The 23,082-nt window shown below is 36.5% G+C and overlaps 1 protein-coding gene across 2 annotated transcripts in view; it reads right to left on the bottom strand.

The window, feature by feature from the left end:
* MACF1 (microtubule actin crosslinking factor 1) overlaps window positions 1-23,082 on the bottom strand; it is a 401,373-nt gene that overhangs the window by 159,455 nt on the left and 218,836 nt on the right. For both annotated transcript variants that reach the window (XM_051987753.1, XM_051987752.1), the window contains 9 exons: window positions 21,651-21,803; window positions 20,612-20,766; window positions 13,577-13,703; window positions 13,147-13,330; window positions 11,976-12,145; window positions 9,906-10,084; window positions 3,618-3,756; window positions 2,979-3,172; window positions 137-299 (listed from right to left, as the gene is read on the bottom strand). In XM_051987753.1, coding sequence (XP_051843713.1) covers window positions 137-299; window positions 2,979-3,172; window positions 3,618-3,756; window positions 9,906-10,084; window positions 11,976-12,145; window positions 13,147-13,330; window positions 13,577-13,703; window positions 20,612-20,766; window positions 21,651-21,803 — 1,464 coding nt within the window. The remainder of the gene's footprint in view (window positions 1-136; window positions 300-2,978; window positions 3,173-3,617; window positions 3,757-9,905; window positions 10,085-11,975; window positions 12,146-13,146; window positions 13,331-13,576; window positions 13,704-20,611; window positions 20,767-21,650; window positions 21,804-23,082) is intronic.

Here is a 23,082-nt window from a genome sequence, read left to right as displayed (position 1 = left end):
AGCTTTCCCCATATTTCTTCTCTGTCCTGAAAAATGAAAAAAATCACTTGAACAACAAAAATTATTAAAGCAAAGTCATTTTCTACCTCACAATTATCTCAATTTAGTCAGAAAAGTGAAAACGTGCTCTACTTACTGTCTGCTGGCTGAGCTGCTCTGATAGCACTCGGCTATCTTCTGCCTGACCTGGCTTCATCACCTCCTGTTGAGCAGTGGTTTCTTCAATCCACTGAATGAGTGCTCCATGGCAGGCCCGGTAATCCCCTAGCACTTCTTGGATGCTCTCTAGTTCAGATTGTCTATAAACAAAAAAGAATATCAAAGTAAACAGCACAGGAACTCTATCCACTTACCTTATGCAGAAGATACAATCTCTTGTGAATTACTTCTGTTTCAGATACTGACCTATGCATATGTGTATGCATATACAACACAGTGGCTGATCCATTCTTTGCTATCAAATCCAATGAACTTTCCTCAAACTGTATTCTCTCTGATTTCTCTGCAGAGAGAATACAGTTTGAGGAAAGGTCATTGGATTTCTCTGCAGCCTTTGGCACAGCTGATGACGCTTTCCTCCTTGGTGCTCTCTTCTCTATAATGTTTTCAGGATGTAGCCCTCTCCTGGTTCTTCTACTACCTCTCTGCTCCTTTGAATTCCTTTGCTAGATCCTCCTCCAGGTCATCCCTTCTCATTGTAGCTGTCCCTCAGGATTCTGTCCTATTTGCTAGATTTGTTGTCTTCTCTTCTCTCTATATATTACTTTACGCACTGATCTCATCAGCTCCCATAGATTTAATTACCATCTCTAATGTTAATGATTATCAAATCTACCCATCCTACTCTAATCTTCTGCTGACCTCCAATCTCAAACTCCAATTACCTTTCAGGCATTGCAGACTAGATGTCTAGTACACATCTGAAACTCTAGGTGTCCAAAACTAAACTGATTATCTTTCCTCCTAAATCTCCTTTCCTCACCCTCTTTCTCTATTACTTTAGAGGGCAACCACATCCTCCCAATTCCTCAAACTCACAACTTAAGTGTCATGCTGGACCCCTCATTCTCTCATATTTAAGCTGTTGGAAGGCCTGTTGACTTTACCTTTGCAACATCCCTTGAATATGCCCCTTTCTCTCCTCTTATACTACCATCATTTTGATGCAGACCCTTATCACCTCATGCCTTAATCATTGCAGTAACTTGCTGGTGGTTCTATCTGCTTCAGGTTTCTCCCTACTTTAGTTCATTTTCCAGTCAGCCACTAAAGTAATTTCCCCAAAGCATAGATCTGATGATATCACTCCTCCTACTTAATAAAATCTAGTGGCTCCCTATCAACTCCTGAATCAATACAAAATTCTCTGCTTATTGTTGAAAGTTCTTTAAAACTTGTTGTTCAGTTTTTTTTAATCATGTCCAATTCTTCGTGACCCTACTTGAAGGTTCCTTGGCAAAGACACTGCCTTTTCCTTCTCCAGCACATTTTACAGATGAGAGAAACAAGGTGAAGTCATTTTCCCAGAATTACACAGCTAGTAAGTGTTTGAGACCAAAAATCTGAACTCAGGAACATGAGTGTTCCTTTCTCAAGGACCAGCACTCCTTCTACTGTGCCACCTAGCCGTCCCAGTAAAACAACCCATTTCTATTATTTGTCTTCTTATACTTTATTCCTAATTATGCACTTTTCAATCAAGTGATGTCGGAATCCTTGCTATTCCATGAACAAGACATTTCATTTCTTCTTTCTGAGCATTTCTTCTGGTGGCCCCCAAACTAGAATGATCTTCCTCCTCATCTTTGCCTTTGAACTCCCTGGCTTCCTTTAAATTCCAACTAACTAAAATCCTATAATCTATAGGAAATTTTTTCTAACCCTTCTTAATTTTGGTGGCTTCCCCTTCTATTAATTATGTCTTATTAATTCTGTATACAATTTATGTGTATAAATTTGTTGTGTAGCTCATTAGGTTGTGAGCTTTTTGAAGGTAAAGACTATTCTGTGCCTTTTTCTGTATTCCTAACACTTAGTACAGGGCCTAGCAAATAGTATATGTTTAATAAATGTTAATTGATTGTCACTCAAAAGGAAGACTCAAAGTAATATAAAGAAGTGGAACAAAACATCTGATATAGAATCTAGGATTGACACATTTATTAACACATTTATTTGCCAAAAGAGAATAATATAAACTCCACAATTTTTGAAAAATATAAATTCTGACTATACATTGATATAAAGCTGAATATCCCTTTATCAGAATACAGACATGGGCAGTTTCTTAAGAGGCTCTGCCAGTGAAGCATTAATGCTGGAAGGCTCTAACAAGCACCAGGTCTGGTAATAAGTTGCCTGATGTCTGCTAGCTTAGTTCAGAGAAGCTTATCACTAGGGAACCTTCAGAATGATACATTTTATCTCTATAGAATTTCTTTAAGAACAGAACATCTGCTAAACTGCAGAGAGGTTGCAATCAGCTTGTGGAAAGAGTATATGTGGACAAAATGCTAGATTTTATAAGTAATGAAGTAACTAAGAAACTAGGAAAAAATTATGGTAGCTGAAAAGAAAGAATCTATGAAAAGAAGTTCATGTTTTTATTTTAAGGCAACACAATAATTCAAGCCTTAAGAAAATGTTATGAGTTAGAAAACTCTAGTCAATAAATTTTAATGGATCCAGCCTACATGTTTATTCCCTTCCAAGAGCAAGGTAACCAGCATCAAGGTGATCAGGCATCAGTCCAGAAAAGGTTGCTGGCCACTGAGAAGAGCATTCTAGGTTTCTTCACTATAAGATGGGGATTTCTTATTGGTACAGTAATGCTAATTCATTTCCATACCTTTTACAAAATCTTTATTCCCCTTACTTTCCCAACCTCCCATTCAAGACTAGATCCGAATTTTCTGCTAGTTATCCCATTCATATTCTCAAAATTCTGGAATAGGGAGGTGGAAGTCCCTCCTACTCACCGGCTCTCTATCTGGGCACCAACTCGGTGCCAGCGCTCCTGCAGCTGGGCCCCTCTCTCTTGACACCGCTCCAGGTCCAGGCTGCGCTCAGGTGTCAGGCGGCACAACTGTTCTGCCACCATTTTGGCTTTGGCAATTTCCTCATTCAGCACCAAGAAAACCGAGTTCTTGTCCTTTACATCAATGAGCCATTGCTACAAAAATACAGATGGTTAGTCATGGTATGGCAACCTCAACATTCTTCCTGAGACATGAAATACGGCTTTTATAGGACTATGGAAACTATAGAAAAACACATAGATTTGTCTGCGAACTGGTCATAGATTGAATTCACAGTTCAGGAGCTAAGCAATGAAGATGTTTATGTAATCAGAATTAAGAGAAAAACCCATGATCTGCTGAAGGCTCCCTGGGCAATAACAATATGCCTTGTCAGAAATAATAAAAACTCCAATAACAGTCTTGTGAGTTGGAGGTTGTTAAACAATATCAGGATATACCTTTCCATTCACAGATGGTGAAATCCTCCTCCCTTTGGGGACATTCTCAAGAGCCATCACTGTCATTACAGTGCCCAGCTGGACAATGTTAATGAAGCCATGCCATGAATGTACAAGGTCAAGAGTCATTATAACTAACCTCTAAAGCAGTCCTATGGGACTTCAGAACTGAGAGATCTGCTGGCACAGCTTCTTCCTGACTCAACTTGATTTCATATCCTTTAACTAAGAGCTCAGCTCCTTGGATGCTTCGGACTATAACATCAATTGTCTTTAGTCTGCAAGAAATAAATAAGAGAGAACTGTTAGTTCTAAAGAGCATACACACTAAGTATATACAGAGAGGAATAATAACAACTGACATTTCTAGAAGCAATGGGATATCACAGGCATAGGCAGCCTTGGAGTCAAGATGATCTACCTGTTTTGGACACACACGAAACTTCTCAGTGTGCTAAGGCTAGAAGTGATAAAGTAAGGTATAAACCCGGATTGGTAGAGATAATTTTCTCATCTGGGAGTTCCCTATATCAATGAAATCACCAAATCTAATCCCTATCCTCTGAGAATCAGGATCTACAACTTCACTTAGTGTAATGGGCTGAGGCTTGAGTTGATGCACTGAGGTCCCAAGCACATGAGGCTAAATAGTAATTGGACCATACTCTATTAATATATAAGCTTGGAGAAAGAATGGCCCCCGCCTACTCTTTGTGCAAGTCCTGATGTGTTGTATAAGGAAATGACGATTCTGGTGGGTGGAGGCAGGGGAGTGAAAAAGGAAGGGGAAGGAGAGACTTTTTTTGCTTTTTTTTTTTTTTGCTATTGCGACGACCTTTCTGTTTGTTTCTCTTCTTCTTTTTGCTTTTGCTGAGGCAGTTGGGGTTAAGTGACTTGCCCATGGTCACATAACCAGGAATTGTTAAGTGTCTGAGACTGGATTTGAACTCAGGTTCTCTTGACTTCAAGGCTGGTGCTCTATCCACTGAGCCATCTCCTCCCCTTCCAATTACTATTTAGTCTCATGTGCTTGGGACCTCAGTGCATCAACTCAAACCTCAGCCCATTACAACTTAGTAGTTCCCTGCAGTATTGTATCAATCCTATAGGAAAACAAAACAAAAAGTGAGATTTTCCATTTTGTAAGAGCTAGAAGGAACCTTAGAAATATTCTAGTCCGACTAGTTTTATAGATTGAGGAAAATGAGGCTCTGTCAAAGAAGACAATTTGAGAGAGTTTTTTCATTTGAGAATTTTCTCTACCAATGAGAGAATACAGGTTCAGTTCCTATAATTGTCAATATTTACACAATGCTTAAGTGCACAAACACTTTCCCCACAACCACAACAAACCATGAGTTAAATAGTCTTGATATTATATATATGCCTTGCAAAACAGGACAAGGAGGCCCTGAAAGATTTACCTGGGTACCCTCTGGACCTAGAGCCATTCTTCACTCTACAGCCACTGAACTCCAGCTACCCCAGAGAGCCAAGTTTGATAGGAGCTGCTCACAATACTACCTGAATAAGAATCACCTTTGCTACAGGGTCACTGTAGTTTCAAAGAAAATAGATAAGCAAGTGGGCATGTATGTGTCCATTTTAGACACATTACAGTTATGTATATGAGACACATCATCTTGGACTTGACTGATATTTAAGTTTGCTATTATAACTGAATCAAGGTAAAAATAGCCATATATTCACTCAACAACAGATTATTATCACCTATATGTTGGGCAAAGAATGTGGTAGTAAAGCATATTTCTGTGCTATAACTGACCCTGCATCCCAGAATCCTTGAAATTTAGAATATACAGTAATACAGATCCAAGTGTAATATTAACCAAGCAGGAAACATCCAGAAACAGTTTGGAGTTCATTACTCTCACTAAAGAATAAATACAGGTGTTCTTACAATGAACAGAGTACGAGATAATACGCTCTTTGCTTTAATCTAAGTTACTGATAAACGTATTGAAACATAAAGAACATAAAGAACGTTGAACTTTCAAGTCCCCATAAGTGTAGTACTGAGGAAGGAGCTTTATATCTAGAATTAGAGGACCTAGATGCTTAATACCCTGGGCAAGTAGATACACCTCTCTTTAATTCAGTTTTCTGATTTGTAAAACAAGGGATTAGATTTGTAAAAGTTCCTTTTCAGCTCTAAATCCCTAATCCTATCCTATCTAAACATGTCAACCATTATAAGGAATTTTTTTTAAAAAAGGAAATTGCTTTTAAGAAATAATTCAGAATATGGTTAATATAAAAATATGTTTTGCATGACTACACATGTATAGTTTATATCAAATTGCTTACTTTCTCAGGTAAGAGGGATGGAAGAGAGGGAAGAAGAGAGAATTTGGAACTCAAAAATTTTAAAAACAAATGCTTTTTGTATTCTGATAGAAGTGGATCTCTTCGATAAAGAGAGCTAATTCAGTTTCAATTGATCAAGGATGGACAGAAGCAGCTACACTCAAAGAAAGAACACTGGGAAATGAATATAAACTGTTTGCATTTCTGTTTTTCTTCTTGGGTTATTTATACCTTCTGAATACAATTCTTCCTGTGCAACAAGAGAACTGTTCGGTTCTGCACACATATATTGTATTTAGGATATACTGTAACCTATTTAACATATAAAGGACTGCTTGCCATCTGGGGGAGGGGGCAGAGAGAGGGAGGGGAAAAATCAGAACAGAAGTGAGTGCAAGGGATAATGCTATAAAAAATTACCCTGGCATGGATTCTGTCAATAAAAAGTTATCAAACTGTACAGACCCTTTGATCCAGCAGTGTTTCTACTGGGCTTATATCCCAAAGAGATCTTAAAGAAGGGAAAAGAACCTGTATGTGCAAAAATGTTTGTGGCAGCTAGAAACTGGAGATTGAGTTGATGTTCATCAATTGGAAAATGGCTGAATTGTGGTATATGAATTTTATGGAATATTATTGTTCTGTAAGAAATGACCAGCACAATGATTTCAGAAAGGCCTGGAGAGACTTACATGAACTGATGCTGAGTGAAATGAGCAGGATCAGGAGGTTATTATATACTTCAACAACAATACTATATGATGATCAATTCTGATGGACATGGCTCTCTTCAACAATGAGATGAACCAAATCAGTTCCATTTGTTCAATAATGAAGAGAAATCAGTTACACCCAGTGAAAGAACTATGGGAAATGAGTATGAACCACAACATAACATTTCCACTCCCTCTGTTTTTGTCCACTTGCATTTTTTATTTCCTTCTCAGGTTATTTTTATTTTATTTCTAAGTCCGATTTTTCTTGTGCAGTAAAATAACTGTATGGATATGTAAACATATATTGTATTTAACATATACTTTAACATATTTAAGATGTATGGGTCTACCTGCCATCTAGGGGAGGGGATGGGAGGAAGGAGAGGAAAAGTTGGAACAGATTTTGCAAGGGTCAAGGCTGAAAAATTACCCATGCATATATCTTATAAATAAAAAGCTATAATTAAAAAAAAAGAAAAATAAAGAATATGAGATTAGAAGCTCAGTGAAAACTATGATAACTTTAAAGACTGTTCTTCTACACAAGATTTTGAGGGGTCAACAAATAGAAACAAACTTTTGAAGCTTAGGGATAAAATATTTTGTCATTTTCTATCTAGTTGTTAATGAAAGGGAAGATAATACTCACAGAGACTCTAGTGAAATTTTTAGAGAAACATAATAAAATGACCCTCAAGAGCTTTTTCCACACAGTTCTTAAATTTAGGTGACAGCTTGCCTTAGACTGTCCTTCTACAAGATACTGTAAACTAAACACTGCTTGCACTTGTTCTCTACTGAAGCTAAGATCACTAAGCCCCACACTCCTCCTCTCCCAATCTTCCTCCATTTCTCCAAAATGATTCAAGGATAAGACACTGCATCAAGACACTCCACTTCTTATCTCCTTCTGAACTATTGCCCACAGAACCAAGGTTCTGGAGGATTCTGGGAAGATGGAGGAGTAGGATGATAAATTTCAAGATTTCCCAATTTCCCCACAAACAGGGCAAACTTGTGCCTCACGAACACAGACTTGTAAAAAATTTAGAAGACTCTTTCCAGGCAGAAAGCCCTGGGCTGAGGATTAACCCATCTGAAATGCAAACACCTCCAGGATAGCTCCACAGAAACATCAAGTGGGGACCCCTCAAGTTAATTGGGTATGGCTAAAGTCTCAGTAGGAACCAGAGACTCTCATCTCCTGTTTGTCAAATAGTCCGGTATTTGAGTCTGGAGAGGCTGAGTGAACTTCAACTGTTTGGGAACACCAAGTCCAGCTATTCTGCTGAGACATCTTCCTGGGCAAGGGGGAACTGGCACCAGGTGAGTGCAGAAGCAGTGCAGCAGGGGCACTGCAGGCTGCGGGCACTTACAGGAGGATGGAACTTTTGGTTTGGGGTTCCAGATGAAAATGGAGAGCTGAAGGGAAGTTTGAGGCACCATCCTCCCACCCCATGATAAATAAGGTAGTTACCACCTTATTTATAGTTAATACCTCATTTAGAAAAAAAAAAGAACCAGTAAAGAATGAACCCCACCACTGAAACATATTATAGGAGCAGGGAAGACTGGGACTCATCTTCAGAGAAGGACATTTTAGTTAAAAAAAAAAAAAAAAAACATTTCTGCCCCAAAGAGTAATGTGAAATGGCTCTCTGCCCAGAGAGAATTTATAGAACAACTCAAAAAAGAATTAAAAAATCAAATGAAAGACACTGAAGAAAAACTAAAAAAAAAAAAAAAAAAAATTAAAACCATCAAGAAAAATAAGAAACCTATGAAAAAAAAGTTAACCAACTAGAAAAAGAGGTACAGAGTCTCAAAGATGAAAATAATGCTTTGAAAATTAGAATCGGGCAAGGGGAAACCAGTGAAGCTATGAGACCACAAAATAATAAAATAAGATTATAAAGAATGAGAAAATAGAACAGATGTGAAACATCTTATAAGAAAAACAACAGATCTGGAGAACAGATCAAAAAGAGAAAATATAAGAATAATTGGATTACCAGAAAATTCTGACCAAAAAGGCAACCTTGACACAATAATGTAGGAAATAATCCAAGAAAATTGTCTTGAAATGATAGAATATGAGAGGAAAGTAGAAATAGAAAAAAATCCACCGATCACCACACCTCAAAGTGATCCTGTGTTGAAAATATTATTGTCAAATTTTGAAATCTCCAGATCAAAGAGAAAATTTTGCAAAAAACAAGAAAAAACAATTCAAATATGCTGGAGCTACAATTAGAATGGTGCAAGACATTACCAGCTAACAGAAAAAGACCAAGTTCTGGAATTATATCTACAAACAATCAAAAGAACTAGGCCTGTGACCAAAACTATCATATCCAGCAAAATTATCTATAATCATGAATGAAAAAAAAAAGGACATTAGTCAAATGAACTTGCAGAATATTTCAGGACTTTCTATCATCCAAACACAAAATTTTAATATATAAAAGCCAATATGAAAGATCAATCTTAAGAAATTTAAGATGGACAAACTGTTTAAACATGGATAAATTATGGTTTGTTTGTTTTTTTATATATGTATGTGTTTAAGATTCACATCAACAGGATAGCTTAAAAGAAAGATTGGCAGAGTTAAGGTAAAAATAGTAATCACGTTATATAAATGAGGTGCAAAGGAAGAACAGACACAGTTATGGAGCAGAACTTAATTAAAGAGGCAGCAAGGAAAGAAAAGACATGTGTGTATTTATGTGGGGTGGGGATGGGTGTGAGTGTGTATATATATCTATATATGTATGTACTAAATATATCTTCTCTTAAATGTAGTTTGCTTGGGAGTGGTAGTAGGAATGAAAGGGGGAAAAAAAGAATAAAGTAAATAAGATGAGCAGCAGAGAACAAAAGAACAATCTAAAAGAAGTGAAGAAAAGACGGACACTCATGAATATAATTTCTTCTATTAATATATATACTTTCGGGGCAGCTAGGTGGCGCAGTGGACAGAGTACCAGCCCTGAAGTCAGGAAGACCTGTGTTCAAATCAGACCTCAAATATGTAACACTTCCTAGTTGTGTGATCTTGGGCAAGTCACTTAACCCCAATTGCCTCAGCAATAAATAAACAAATAAATTCACACACACACACACACACACACACACACACACACACACACACACACACACTCTCTCTCTCTCTCCTTCTTGATCTTATATTTTGAATCTCCCTGATGTTCTGCTGGGCACCTTAAAATATTCTCTTTTCTTTTGCTCTACTTTATTTTGTAGTTCTTTTTTGTTCCCCTTTTTGTTCTGTTTTTTCCAATAAGAAAAATAAAACTAAAAAAAAAGAAAAAGAAAAGAAAAGAACCAAGATTTTGCTCCTAGAATCAAACCAGTTTACTCACTTATCCAAGTAGACAGATGACAGACCATACACATGGGTCATCTTTTCCACCAACAAATTGAGCTCTGAACGAAGGGCTGGAACACTGGACCCAGATGGGGACTGTTGGAGGAAGGTTTTACATTTTGTAGAAATGTTATCAAAATCAGATCTCAGGTGCTGCAGATCTTCCTGGGTATGCTAGAAACCACAAACAAAAACAGAGAAAATAACTAATGAATAATAGGAAAGAACAAGAAATAGAGATTAACAGCTCTAATTCCTCCCACCCACTTCTTAAAATTTCTCCTTAAGGAAAGATACAAATTAACTATTTAAATTTGGAGTTTAGATTTAGTTTAGATAATAGGACTCTGGGTGAAACTATTAAAAAAAATCCCAGACTCATCATGGTCAAATGTTTCAGATACCATTTAATCAAAGTCAATGGGTTTCATACTCTTCATCAAGCATTAATGGATGAGAGAAGCATTAATAGGTAACATTTCCTTTGACCTATTACATCTTTTCTATCCATTCAGATCAGTTCCAACACAAATCTCTCTTTTCTTGACCAAGTCAAGCAATTTCTTAAATATCCAGGCACTGAATGAAGTTTGGGGATGAAAGAAAGGCAAGAGACAATCCCTGACAGCAAGGAACTCACAATCTAATGGGAAGACAATATGCAAACAACTATGTACAAACAAGATACACACAAGATAAACTGGATATCATCATGCCTTCTTCAGGATAAGCTTATCACCTGAAATTTTATCATCACACAGACTGAGTTTCAATATTCACATGTCAGCACCCTCAGTGGTCTCTCCTCTCTGAATGGAGGGCAGAAGGGCAGAGGAATAAATTCCCAAAGTCATCTGGCTAAGAATTTTCCAGCAAACTCATCATTTCATATCATCTGCTCTACCTGGCTTCAACTCCACAAAAATCATAACCCCTTCAAATAGGTACTCTTTGGTACACCACACCCTCTTTAACTTCCATTATATACTGATCCCTTCCATTAGATTGTAAGCTCTCTTTTTCTTATTTGTATCTTTGGAGCTTAATACAATGCCAAGTACACAGTAGGCACTTCATATATGTTTATCTGACTACATTACAGCACATGGCCTCGGGACTGGATGGTGCTCGATACATGTATGTTGATTTGATTCAAATCTAGAGTCACCAGATTTTTAGATTATATGACTAAAATTAAACATATTGGAGAAAACCATATTATTTTGTTTTCTGTGTCTGTATGGAGATTTCATTAGAAACTCCTTCTACCAATGAAGACTATCAGCTATAATTTATAGTCTTAGATAATACCTGAGGCATTGAAAGGTTAAGGGATTTTTCCAAGTTCACAAAGAAAAGATGTGTCACAGATGCAAGGTAATCTCAGCTCTTCCTGCCCCAAGGTTTCCAAAGGGGATTCCCTATACACTCCACCATACTGCCAAAATACTCACAGCCCCTACTTAATAACATTGCTAATCAATAGAACAATTAACTGAAGCTAAGGTTGGCCCTAAGGTATAACATTTTAAAACATGCAATCTTTCAGTGGTCCTGGTTAGTAAGAGTATTTAATTAAAACAGGAAGTTTTGCATTGTTAATACTATCTAGCTTGGGGCCATAATAAATAACAACTACATTTTTCTTATTTTTATATTTATTTCTATCTCATCAATACAAAGTTGATTTGTCAGCCCATTTAGTACTACTTGCCCAGGGCACCAAAATATCTAGTTACAGCTCTGCAAGTAAGTAGCCAAAATGGGCCAGCCTTGAACAATTCACAAAACAAATTGTTTTTTTCCTGAAGGAAGAAGGAGCTTCTTAGAAATAAAGATGACAGAAGTCAGCAGAAATCAATTCTTTAAATGATTAGGCATTTGCAAGTCCTCTTTACAGGAGACTTGAGTTCCCTTTGCAAACTCATCAAAATATAAGCTTTGACTGCCAAAAAGCTGCAATTTACTTTCTTTGGCTCCACTCTACTTTCTACAACTTTCAATTCACTTATCCACTGATCACCCCAATATAAGCAACTCTCAGTTGTCTACTCTCAGTGCTGACCTCCTGCTCTGCAATGCGCAAAGCATTGTCTTGCCGAACATCCTCGTCAGTCCTGGAGCCAGCTGAGGACTGAATGCGCCTGATTAGCCTCTGCTCACACTCTTCCAGGCGGAGTCGGATGTTTGTCAGCTCTGAGATGTACATTCTAGCAACTGTCTCATCTTTATCTTCTGCGGAAACACAAACATTGAAGATGATCAGAGACCACTCCAGGGAGCAACCAAAGCTACATATCCCCCATGAAATAAGAGTTATTTAGAGAAACAGAGGACAAGAGACTCAGAACTCAATATAGAAAGAAAGACTCCATAGGGGAACAAAGAACCCAAATCTGGTCATAAATTCTACCTGCACTGAATTCTATAAAGAGGGGATATAGTTACTTATCCTTTTTAGTTAGGGCTGTTCTAAGAAAGGCGTTTGTAAATTCTAAAGTGCTATATAAATGTGACCTATTATTACAATGATCTACTTCCCAGTTGTGGGGAAGAAAGTGCTTCATAAACTATATAGAGCATTATGTAAAGCAGTGCTTCCAAAGTGTGATTTGCAGATTTTGTGTTTATATGGCCTTCCCCAACCAAGATTTTTAAGTATCTAAAATGCTAAAATAGTACATGATTTTACAGAGAGAAAAAAAGGAGAGCCCTCATTTAGAGAGTCTTGTGAGGTTCTCCTTCTTTAAAGATCAACTTTCCTAAGCAGAACCAGGAGAACATTGTACACAGTAACAGCAAAATTATGTGATGATCGATTATGTCAGAGTAAGCTCTTCTCAGCAATACAGTGATCCACTATAATTCCAATTGACTTGGGATAGAAAATGCCATCTAAATCCAGTGGGACAACTATGGAGACTAAATACATGTCAAAGAATACTATTTTCACCCTTTTTCTTTCTCATAGTTTTTTCCTTTTGTTATGATTTTTCTTTCACAACATAATTAATTTGGAAATATGTTTAAAATGATTATACATGTAAAACCTATATCAGATTATTTACTGTCTTGGGGAGGAGGGAGACAAGGAAAGGAAGGAGAAAAATTTTGAAATTTAAAAATCTTACAAAAATGAATGTTGAAAATTATCTTTACATGATGTGATGGGAAAAATAAAATATTATTGAAATTATTAAAAAAAAATAAATATAGAGTACCTTTCTCACACTTACCATTCTCCAAGGATTTGGCCAGCTGTTGATAATGCGTTTTACAAGAATCTACCTCCTCCTCTAGGTGTAAACGATCAGCCATTGAAAAGAGTGAGGAGTCTCTGCAATCTTGTAGAAAATCTTCATAATGAGTCTGGAGGTTCTCCATGACCTGATGGCACTCACCAGGGGCCAAGGATCGAAGCTAGGAAGTATGAGAAATAATTTCAAACATTTCAAAAATCAATCTAGGTTATTTTATCAGCATACCTGCTATTTTCCCTAACCAAGTAAACTGGGGCTTCCATTTACTTAATACTAAATTAAATACTAAATGACCCCATGATCTTCCAGTCAAATAGATAGGCTTCCCACTGGAAATAAAAAATATTCTCCTGACAAAGACAAAAGGCAACACAAGAGGATGTGGAGAGTATATCTATCAAATTACCTTCTCCAGGTTCCAATTCTGCACAATATCAATGTCCTTTCGCAGATAATGCCAAGAAATAAGACTTTTGGTATTCACATGTAGCTGATGCCAAAGGGTCATCACTTTCTGATATGACTGTTCCACTCTGGAAATAACATAGAGACACATTACTATATGGTTCAAGAAAGTGTTTACAATGTATTTACAAAGGTAAACCATAAAGTATTCATTAATTAGGCAAGCTGCCTCACCTCTAGATATACCAGGGACTCTAACTCTAAACGATACTTCAGATAAAATCCATTTCTGAGAAGGGGGAGAGCTGTCTGCATTGGTAGGAGGAATTTTTTCACCTGGAAGTTTCCCAAAATCAATGAAATCACAGTTGTGGTCCCTATAATGCTTGTTATACATGAGCTACTACTACTGAGTTCTACTATTAATTTTTTATTGGCCTAGGCTTTACTGGTCCTGGGCTTCACTTCAGAAACATTCTAAGATTTAGAAGTGGAAGTAGAAATGAAAAATTATGTGTGCAAAGTATTGCAAATGTACCAGATATAGATGTGTATATCAGTTTTACTTGACTATTTTTCTTTGCAGGTAGTTAGTAAGGTGAAGAATGTTGGACTTGGAGGCAGGAAGAACTGAGTTCAAAATCTTGCCTCATACACTTATTAGTTGTGCAACCCTAAATAAAGTCAATTAATTTATCCTAGACTCAATTTTCCCAACTGTGAAATGGGGTTTATAATACCATTTATCTCACAGAATTGTTGTCAGAATCAAAATGACTTAATATATGCAAAGTACTAAAGTGCTATGTAAACACCTGCTCTTATTATTGTTAGTTATAAGGGAGGAAATATACTAGAAAATGAATGGGATAGAAAGAATAAAAGGCATCAGTTTAAAAATTGGATAGCTTCTCAGTCCATCTGAGTACACATTTTTTTTAGTTTTTATAGACCTTTTCTATAGTGCCTTAGGCTGATGAGGAAAGTTATGGGAGAAAATCTTGTTAACAGGGGATGCTCATAGAATAATCAACATTTATGAAATTACATGTATATGTGTATCTACATATACACATATACAAAGCATGATGCAGAATGTAAAAATCACATAACTATGTATCTGCAGTTGTAAACATACACTTCATTAACATTTTTGTCAATGCCTCATTGTGGCATGTGAGTTCCTAAAAGAACTTTTGAGGACCATAATGTTCCTGGAAGTCATTCTAGTGAAATATTCCTAGATATCAAAAAAACAACAGCAACAACAACAACGAAACCTTCAAAATTCATAATCTGGCAATAGACTGTGCTATCTGAGAACTAGGCAAAAAAAATAGGGATAGGTTCATCACTGAACAGCTGGTTCTACATGGTTAATTTGGGGGCCATTAAAATTCAAGGATACAGCATAAATAGATGAGAAGGATCTATGGTCTCTCTTAATAGAAGAATTATTCTGCCAGTTATAGAATGAAATCAGATGATAAAATCTTTTGAGTAATAGCATACACATATATAGCAGCTTTTTATGTGGAATCTGGTGAGATTGGAATCTGTTGTTCAAATTCTATTTTAGAGACTTAGCAATTATGTGACTTCAAGCAATTAATTTCTCTAAGTATCAGTTTTTTTATCTGCATAATGAGTCACTATTTAATTGGCAGCCACTGTTATTATTACTGTACTAATAATACTACACTTATATTTCAATTATCTAAAATTCTTTAAAAATCTGCAGTTTTATCACTGTGGCAACTCCCTTTACCAGTACAGATTACAACTTACTCTCTTACAAAACTGTTGTGGCCACACTGAGCCTCTCCAGACTTAAGCTAGTCTGGTCCTCAGATAATAGACTTATAGTAACAACCATAAGCCTCTAGTCAAAACCTTTCCACAACAGTAGGAACTGCCAGAATTTATACTTGCTTGCCAAGCTCTTTAGAATTCAGGGTTGCTTTCACATCACAATGAGGAAGAAAGAGGAGTCTGTAAATATATTTATCAATAAACTTATCATTCAACATTTGTTTTCAACCAGTTATGATCCTTTTCTGGCAATGGGGCAAAAGGGCTGGACAATGGGGAAAATGACGATTGCTTGCAATAAATAAATGAGCATGGGGAAAGTGTGAAAAAATCCAAAGGGAGAAAGAAAACATGGGCTAAACAAAATGAGCAATGAACTAATAACCAGAAGACCTGAGCTCTTGTTCTAATTGGTCAATTATTTGCAATGTAACCCTGGACAAGTCACTTGCAACTGGTGACACAAGGGGATGGAATTCTGGACTGGACTTAGGACTTAGGAAGACCCAAATCCAAATCTAGGCTCAGACACTTTTTATTATTATATGTGGCTTTGGGGAAGTCATTTGCCAAGGTCATGCTGTTTGCCTCAATTTCCTCAACTACCCTCTGTAGGGGTGTTGTGAAGACCAAATAAGATATTATTTGTATAGTGCTTAGCATAGTACCTGGGGAATAGTAAGTGCTACCTAGAAGCTTATTTTCTCATCTTCCTTTCCCTTTTTCCTAAAAAAGCAGATGTTAATTCTAAAACTTATATTTAAGGCAATGAGGTAGTAAAGGAGACAGATCATTGGATTTGGAATCAGGAAAACTTGAATTCAAAACTAGCTTCAGACAAATACTGGCTGTATGACCTTGAATAAATCACTTAACCTATTTGCCTCAAGTTTTCTCAAGTGGAAAATGGGGATAATAACTGCATCTAACAGGGTTGTTGTGAGGATCAAATGAGACCATATGTAAAGTACTTAGCACAATGTTGGCAAATGGTAGAAGCTGTTAAAGGGCTGCTATTATCATTATTACCCCTAATCTGAATATAAAATAATGATGGTAATACTTTTCTTAATTACTTCAAAGATTTGTTCTAAGAATTAAATAATGTAAGAAATGAGAAGGGTTTTGAAAAAAGATAAAACACTACAAATGTCTGGTACTGTCATGTTTATAATTCTTTTCTTCCTGAACAGAATTGAAACATAGATAATGGCAAAAGCACAGATGATTCTAAGAGTCAGTTGTTTCTGCTTTGCAATTGTCAAAAAAATTATCTTTTTAATTGGTTTGTCAACAAACATTAAGCACATATTATGTGCCAGGTACTGTGTTAAGCACTGAGGATATATCTATGAAAAAGATGAACAGTTCCCACCCTCAAGGGTGGAACTTTAAAATCTAAAGGGGAAAGACAACATATAAAAAGAGATTGAAAAGCAGAATAGTAGGGCACAGAAGATACCCATTATGGGGTATGACAGAGAAATCCAAAAGAGAGCTAAGGAAAAGGATAGGAAAAGGAAGGGGAAAAAACATTTACAAAGTACCTATTTACATGCCAGAGTTGGTGCTAAGCACTTTACAAATATTATCTTATTTAATCTTACAATAACCTTGTGGCCAATATGGTTGTCCTGGGCACTCTCCTTAAATGGAATGCCAATCAGAGGAACAGAAGGTTCTCAGGTACTGATGAAGTGTGTGCACCAAGGCTGATCAAATTTGCAGGTTGCTGGGGACATGATGAAATCCAAAGGAATTTAAAGAAATATAGCTGAATAGAACTAGCTGACCTAGTGATTAATGGCCTTCCAATGTGTTTAAAAATGTCTGCATTTTGTACATGGCAGGTGCTTAATAAATCCTTGCTGGACTGAAGAATAAGGTATATATAGAGAGAATAATATGCCCCCATGACACTACACGATCTTTCCCATTTCTGTGCAAGCATGTAGAGGAAACATCTCCTAAAGAGTGAAAGCACATACTCCATAGATAGTCCATATATGCTAAACATTCTCCTATGATCAGTCACATGAAGGATCAGTAGCAATATATGTCCTGTAACGTGAAGACCTGTGGACCCTTAAAAACAGCAGACACAAAGGAATGTTTCTAGGCTATGAGAAGGGTGTATTTAGCTCTTAAAAATAAATTTTATTTGATTATAAGGGGTATTTTTCCCTTTTATAGATGAGGAAGGGGGCAACCAAGTGGCCCATGGGGTCTCGAGTCAGGAAGATATGAGTTCAGATCTGACCTCAGACAACAGCTATGTGAACCCTGGGCAAGTCACTCAACCCTATACACCTTAATTTCTGCATCTGTAAAATGAGCAAGAAAAGGAAATAGTAAAGCATTCTGGTATCTTTAGCCAAGAAAACCCCAAACAGGGTCATGAAGAGTCAGATATGACTGAAAAGAATGAATAACAATAACATAACATTCCTAACAATGGTTTATCCAGCTTTTTCATAAAGACCTCCAGTAAGAGGCACCCTATTAGCTCCTGAAACAGACAACTGTCCTTAGGGATGGCTCTCATTATAAAAAAGTTTTCCTTATGATAAACCTAAATCTGCCTCTCTGAAACTTCTGCTCTTAATTGAGTGTTCTGAGACCAGGCAGAAGAAATACAATCCCTCTTTCTCCCGGTTATTATCTTGAAGTGAGTGATTCTCCTATTTCCTCTTTTTTAAGCTTTCTTTTTTTCCCAGGATAGATATTATTAGTTCCTTCTCCTGATCTTCCTGGGATATATCCTCTATTCTCTTCACTATTCTGAAGTGAATTTTCTGGACATGATTCCACCTACCAATGCCCAGAACTAAAGGGATGTTCTTAAAGAGGCCTCATCAGAGCAGTAGACAGAACTTCTCTCTTTCTGAACACTATGTTTCTTGGAAAGAATAATCACAATAGCTCCAGAACACAACATAACAATGAAAGTTTATTTTGAGATTATTCACCCAAACCCTAATATGCTCTTCATAGGAACAAGGCCAAGAAAAAAACAAATGAGAGCTCTTTGGGAATCAGCTCCACTGAATGAGCAGTTAATTTTCCTGCAAAAATTGGACCAGGTCAGCAGCAAAATGTCTAACAGAAAACTTTTTTAGTCAACTTCATTTTTGTGTTTCCCATATTGGTGGCATGTAGCAAATACTCAATGCTGTGGTTTTAAAGATACTTTAGAAATCAGTTATTCATCCACTAAGTTCACAAAAAAATAGCAGCAAAGACATATAGCACTTTTAGACAGATGAGGAAGAGCAGGGAAGCAGCATGATGTAATGAAAAGTTCTCCTGTATCTGACAGGAGAACTGGTACTAACTTCCCATTTAACGTGAACCAAAACATTTCCACTCTCTAGTTTGTAAAGTGCAAAGACATGAAATGAAGGAGGCTAGATGATCTTAAAGGTACATTTCAGTTCTGGCATTCCATCATGAAGATAATAATAACATCACATTTAGATACTACTGTGCAGTTTATGAAGTACTTTTTAAAAAATGCTTTAGCAGCACAAATCTAATTATCCTCATTTTACAAATGAGAAAATTGAGGCTAATAAAGGCAAAGTGATCAGTCTAGGGCTAGGAGACACTACAGGTAGGACCAGAATCTAGGTCTCCTTACACCAACCCTAAGGTTCCTTTTACCACAGTCCATTGTTTCAGACTTAGCAGAAAAGAAAGTGATTTGTGTGTGTGTGTATGTGTGTGTGCAGAGAAAAGAAGAGTTAGAAGGCTTGAAAAACAAGACGGCTTTGAAAACTATTTTATTATATACTTATAAAGACAAGCAAGTTATATAACAATAGAAACTTTCATTTTTATGTGGAGATTTCTTTTTCTATTTTACTACATGTATGCAAATTGTCTATTTGGTGTTTGTTAAGTGAAAAAAAAAAGTTAGAATAAGAAAAGCTAAACTGTCTACTCCAAGTTCAGGAGATGAGCAGAAGGGTACCCCAGAGCAGTTTCATAATTCTGGAAAATAATATTTATAATATCCTCACTGGAGATGGATAGAGTTGTCATAATAGCTTATATAAGCTTGGATAAAATGGATTAAAATTCTATCTTGCATTAAAAAAAAAAAAAGCAAGAAGGAAAGAAAAGAAAAAGAAATCTAATTCCGCTTCACCTTACAACAATGACATCCCTCCAAACTGAGTGGATGTCCATCAGTTGGGGAATTGCTGAATAAGTTGTGATACATGAATGTAATGGAATATTACTGTTCTATAAGAAATGATGAGCAGGCTAATTTCAGAAAAGCCTAGAAAGACTTACATGACCTGAAGCTGAGTGAAATGAGCAGAACCCAAGAGAACATTGTACACAGTAACAAGAAGATTATGTGATCAACTGTGATAGCCTTGGCTCTTTTCTCAACAAAAAGGTAATTCAAGGCAATCCCAATAGATTTAGGAAGAAAATGCCATCTGTATCCAGAGAGAGAATTATGGAGACTGAATATGGATCAAAGCAAAGTATTTTCATCTTTTGTTGGTTGGTTGTTTTCTTCTCATGGTTTTTTCCCTTTTGGTCTGATTTTTCTTATATAATATGACGATATGGAAATATGTTCAAAAAGAATTGCACATATTTAACGTATATCAGATTGCTTGCTGTCGTGGTAAGGGGAGAAGTAAAGGAGGGAAGGAGAAAAATTTGTAACACAAAGTCTTACAAAAGTGAATGTTGAAAACTATCATTACATATATTTGGAAAAACAGAACACTATTGAAAATTTAAAAACATAAAAAAAGCAATGACACACCTCTCCTTCCCATTCTCACTCCCCTATACTATGAAAGCTCAGGTAACTAAATTATGTTATAGTCTTAAGAATCTTTGTATTCATTTACAAAATTACTTAACAGCTTGAAGAGGGCTGTTGCACTATTTTTTAAACACAAATGTTAAATATAGAATATTATAATTTTAAAGGACCAGAGGCTCTAACAAATATCTTTGCAGTTTCAACCTTCTAGACACTAGACACATATGTGTACATATAGAAAAACCTCACAGTGCAAGTTCCCTTTTGAGTTAAGCAACAATATGTTAGCTATAGTTAATAAAAATGAAAAACTAGAGCTGCTGAAAGATCACTATCACAAAAGTGCAAAATTTGGCCTATAAAATTAGCAGTTCTAATAATTATATGGTCAAACATGGGAGAAGGAGACAGAAATGTGGCACGGAGAAGTACCTATTGGCCACCTCAGTGGCATCTTTGTTTGGTGGAGGAATAAGGAAGCACACTGAAGGAACCATTGCCTCATTTCCTGTGGGACTGATCACCTTCCACTTGGTCCTCTGGGAATTGTCTTCTAATACACATTCATCATTCTTGCAGATGGTGATCTACAGAGACAAGGAAGGCAAGTTTGCAACAACAGACAACACGACAAATTCCAGACCTGACTGAAAGCTGAAGAAGGCTCAGTAAATTGGTTTAGGAGATGGATTCAGAGTGACCTAAGCCTAAATGTTTAACTTCAGTTTTGAAAAGAGAAAAATAAAACAGTACAAAAATGACATTCACATCTGTAAGACAGATTAACATCCTTCCCATGATAGAATTTCAGAGCTGAAAAAGAGCTACCAAAAGGCATATAGGACAGATGCTGACTTGAATACCAGCCTTCTCTATAATACCTTTGAGGAAGAGTCATTCAGTGCTTGTTGCATTCAGGGAGTATTTTTTTAAGGGCCTACTTACTATGTGTATAATACTATGTTAAACACAGAAAGAGAGATAACTAAAAAGTAGAAAGTTTAGTTTCTGCCCCAAGATTTTACTTGACAATTCCCTCTTTACAACCACAACCATCAAAAGAGAAGGGAAATGTTATCATAATTTTCTATTAATAGGCTATATAATAGTTTTTTTCTTAGAAAAATTTATGCAGGACTCATGGGAGGGATGCTGGGAACTGGCATTTTACAAAGGAAAAAACTGAGACACATGTTAAGTCAGATGAGAGAGATTTAACATTTCTATTTCCAGGGTTCTATTCTACAGAACTGACACATTCTAAATAAAAGGACTGTTCTATGCACTTCTTCATCTATTTTTTTTTTCCCCTAGACTCTGTCTCCATAGGTCTACAATCATCAATTACTCAAGATACAACCTTCCTGCTTTTTCTGTCAGTCTTCTTTTTAGACTATTGCCCCAATATCCAAAATTTTTTCTCTCCATTCCTTTGTAATGAAAACCAGAGCAGTTTCCTCTGTCTGCTTACCTCAATTTGCCGATAGTCACAGATAGCCTTGATGGAGATGGTGTTCTTTAGCACATGGTCTGGATTTCGTGGCTTCAGCTGAATGATGGTTTTTGACCTCCCTACTAAACTGGCAACAGAACTCTTTGACTGAATGAGCTGCTCTTTTTCATCCTAGAAAATAGGAAAAAAAAATACAAATATAAATATTTCTAGTTGAGTGACTAACAGTCAACTAAAATAACGTAATAACACACCCATCCCCTGCAAGAGAATGTCATATCTTGGGCAAGGATTCTCCATGGAGCTATCAGAGAAACAGAGGACTGAAGGAGCAAGGAGCATACATTTCTGTCTTTTCACCAAGTGCTGGAGCACTGAGTTTTACAGTTCTCTCTGTTTCCTTCCCAATGATCACAAATCCACATGCAAAAAAAGAAAATGAGAATATAATAATTGTAAAATAAGCTTTCATTGATATAACCCAGTTGTTCCCACCCTTCCTGTGAGAGACTACTAGAGTGTTATACCCAATTCTCAGTTCTACAGAATAGAAGTCTATCCTCCAAATTGTACTATGAGATCCACCATTTATTAAATTAGAAAAGCTCAGAGAAACTCAAGAATCTAACTTCTTGGACCATGACTGGTAGCAAAGGTATCATAGTCAAAAGATATTATGTAAATAAATATGACTTAAGAGATTTAGAAAAATTTGGTTAGTTTAAGAGAAAGAGCATAGATAATTAAAACTCTCAAGACTCCTAATCAATTATCTTACAAATACATGAGCTTCTTTAAACAGAACTGGTTAACAGAATATTGCCAATTCCATTGGAGGATAGAGTGTAATAGCTATTTATTTAGCCAAGATGGTTCAAGCCCATTTTGAGGAATAAAAGTCCCCAGAAGAGGAAGTAGATGTGATGAAGGGTAAAGAGTTAATAATGCAAGAAATGCCATTATTGAATTAAGAATATTCAAGAAAAGAATAATAAATACTGAACTACCTGTGCCTGTCCCAGGGAGCATGATTGAAAGAAATACAACTTTAACTCATTAGTTATGAAAGAAGAATGGAATATATCAGGACAGTCATACTGTTCCATGCTTGAAGTCTCATCTTCCTGGCATTTATCATGTCAATATCTGTCTAACCAATAGTCACAAGTCTGTCTCCACTTTCGGAGATCAAATACTTAGCAAAGAGAATTCTGAAAAGAACCAGAAGCTAAGACAGATGCTCCTGTACATGACAGCCTGAGAGTAAAAGGAGAGAGCAGACCCAGGTGACTCCATGACCCCAGTGACTTCACCAACTTGATGCCCTTGACCTGGAAAGGAGGGAACATAGCAAACAACTCTCTAGAAGAGGAGAAATGATAACAATTGCAAAAGAATTATTCTGTGTAAAGAAGATGATGGTACAGGATACCATCTGCCTCTTTCATGT

Source organism: Antechinus flavipes, chromosome 3 (genome assembly GCF_016432865.1).
Source record: "Antechinus flavipes isolate AdamAnt ecotype Samford, QLD, Australia chromosome 3, AdamAnt_v2, whole genome shotgun sequence".
Classification (NCBI taxonomy): Eukaryota; Metazoa; Chordata; class Mammalia; order Dasyuromorphia; family Dasyuridae; genus Antechinus; species Antechinus flavipes.
The sequence above is the reverse complement of the archived record's forward strand: the minus strand, read 5'-3'. Positions and strand labels throughout refer to the sequence as shown.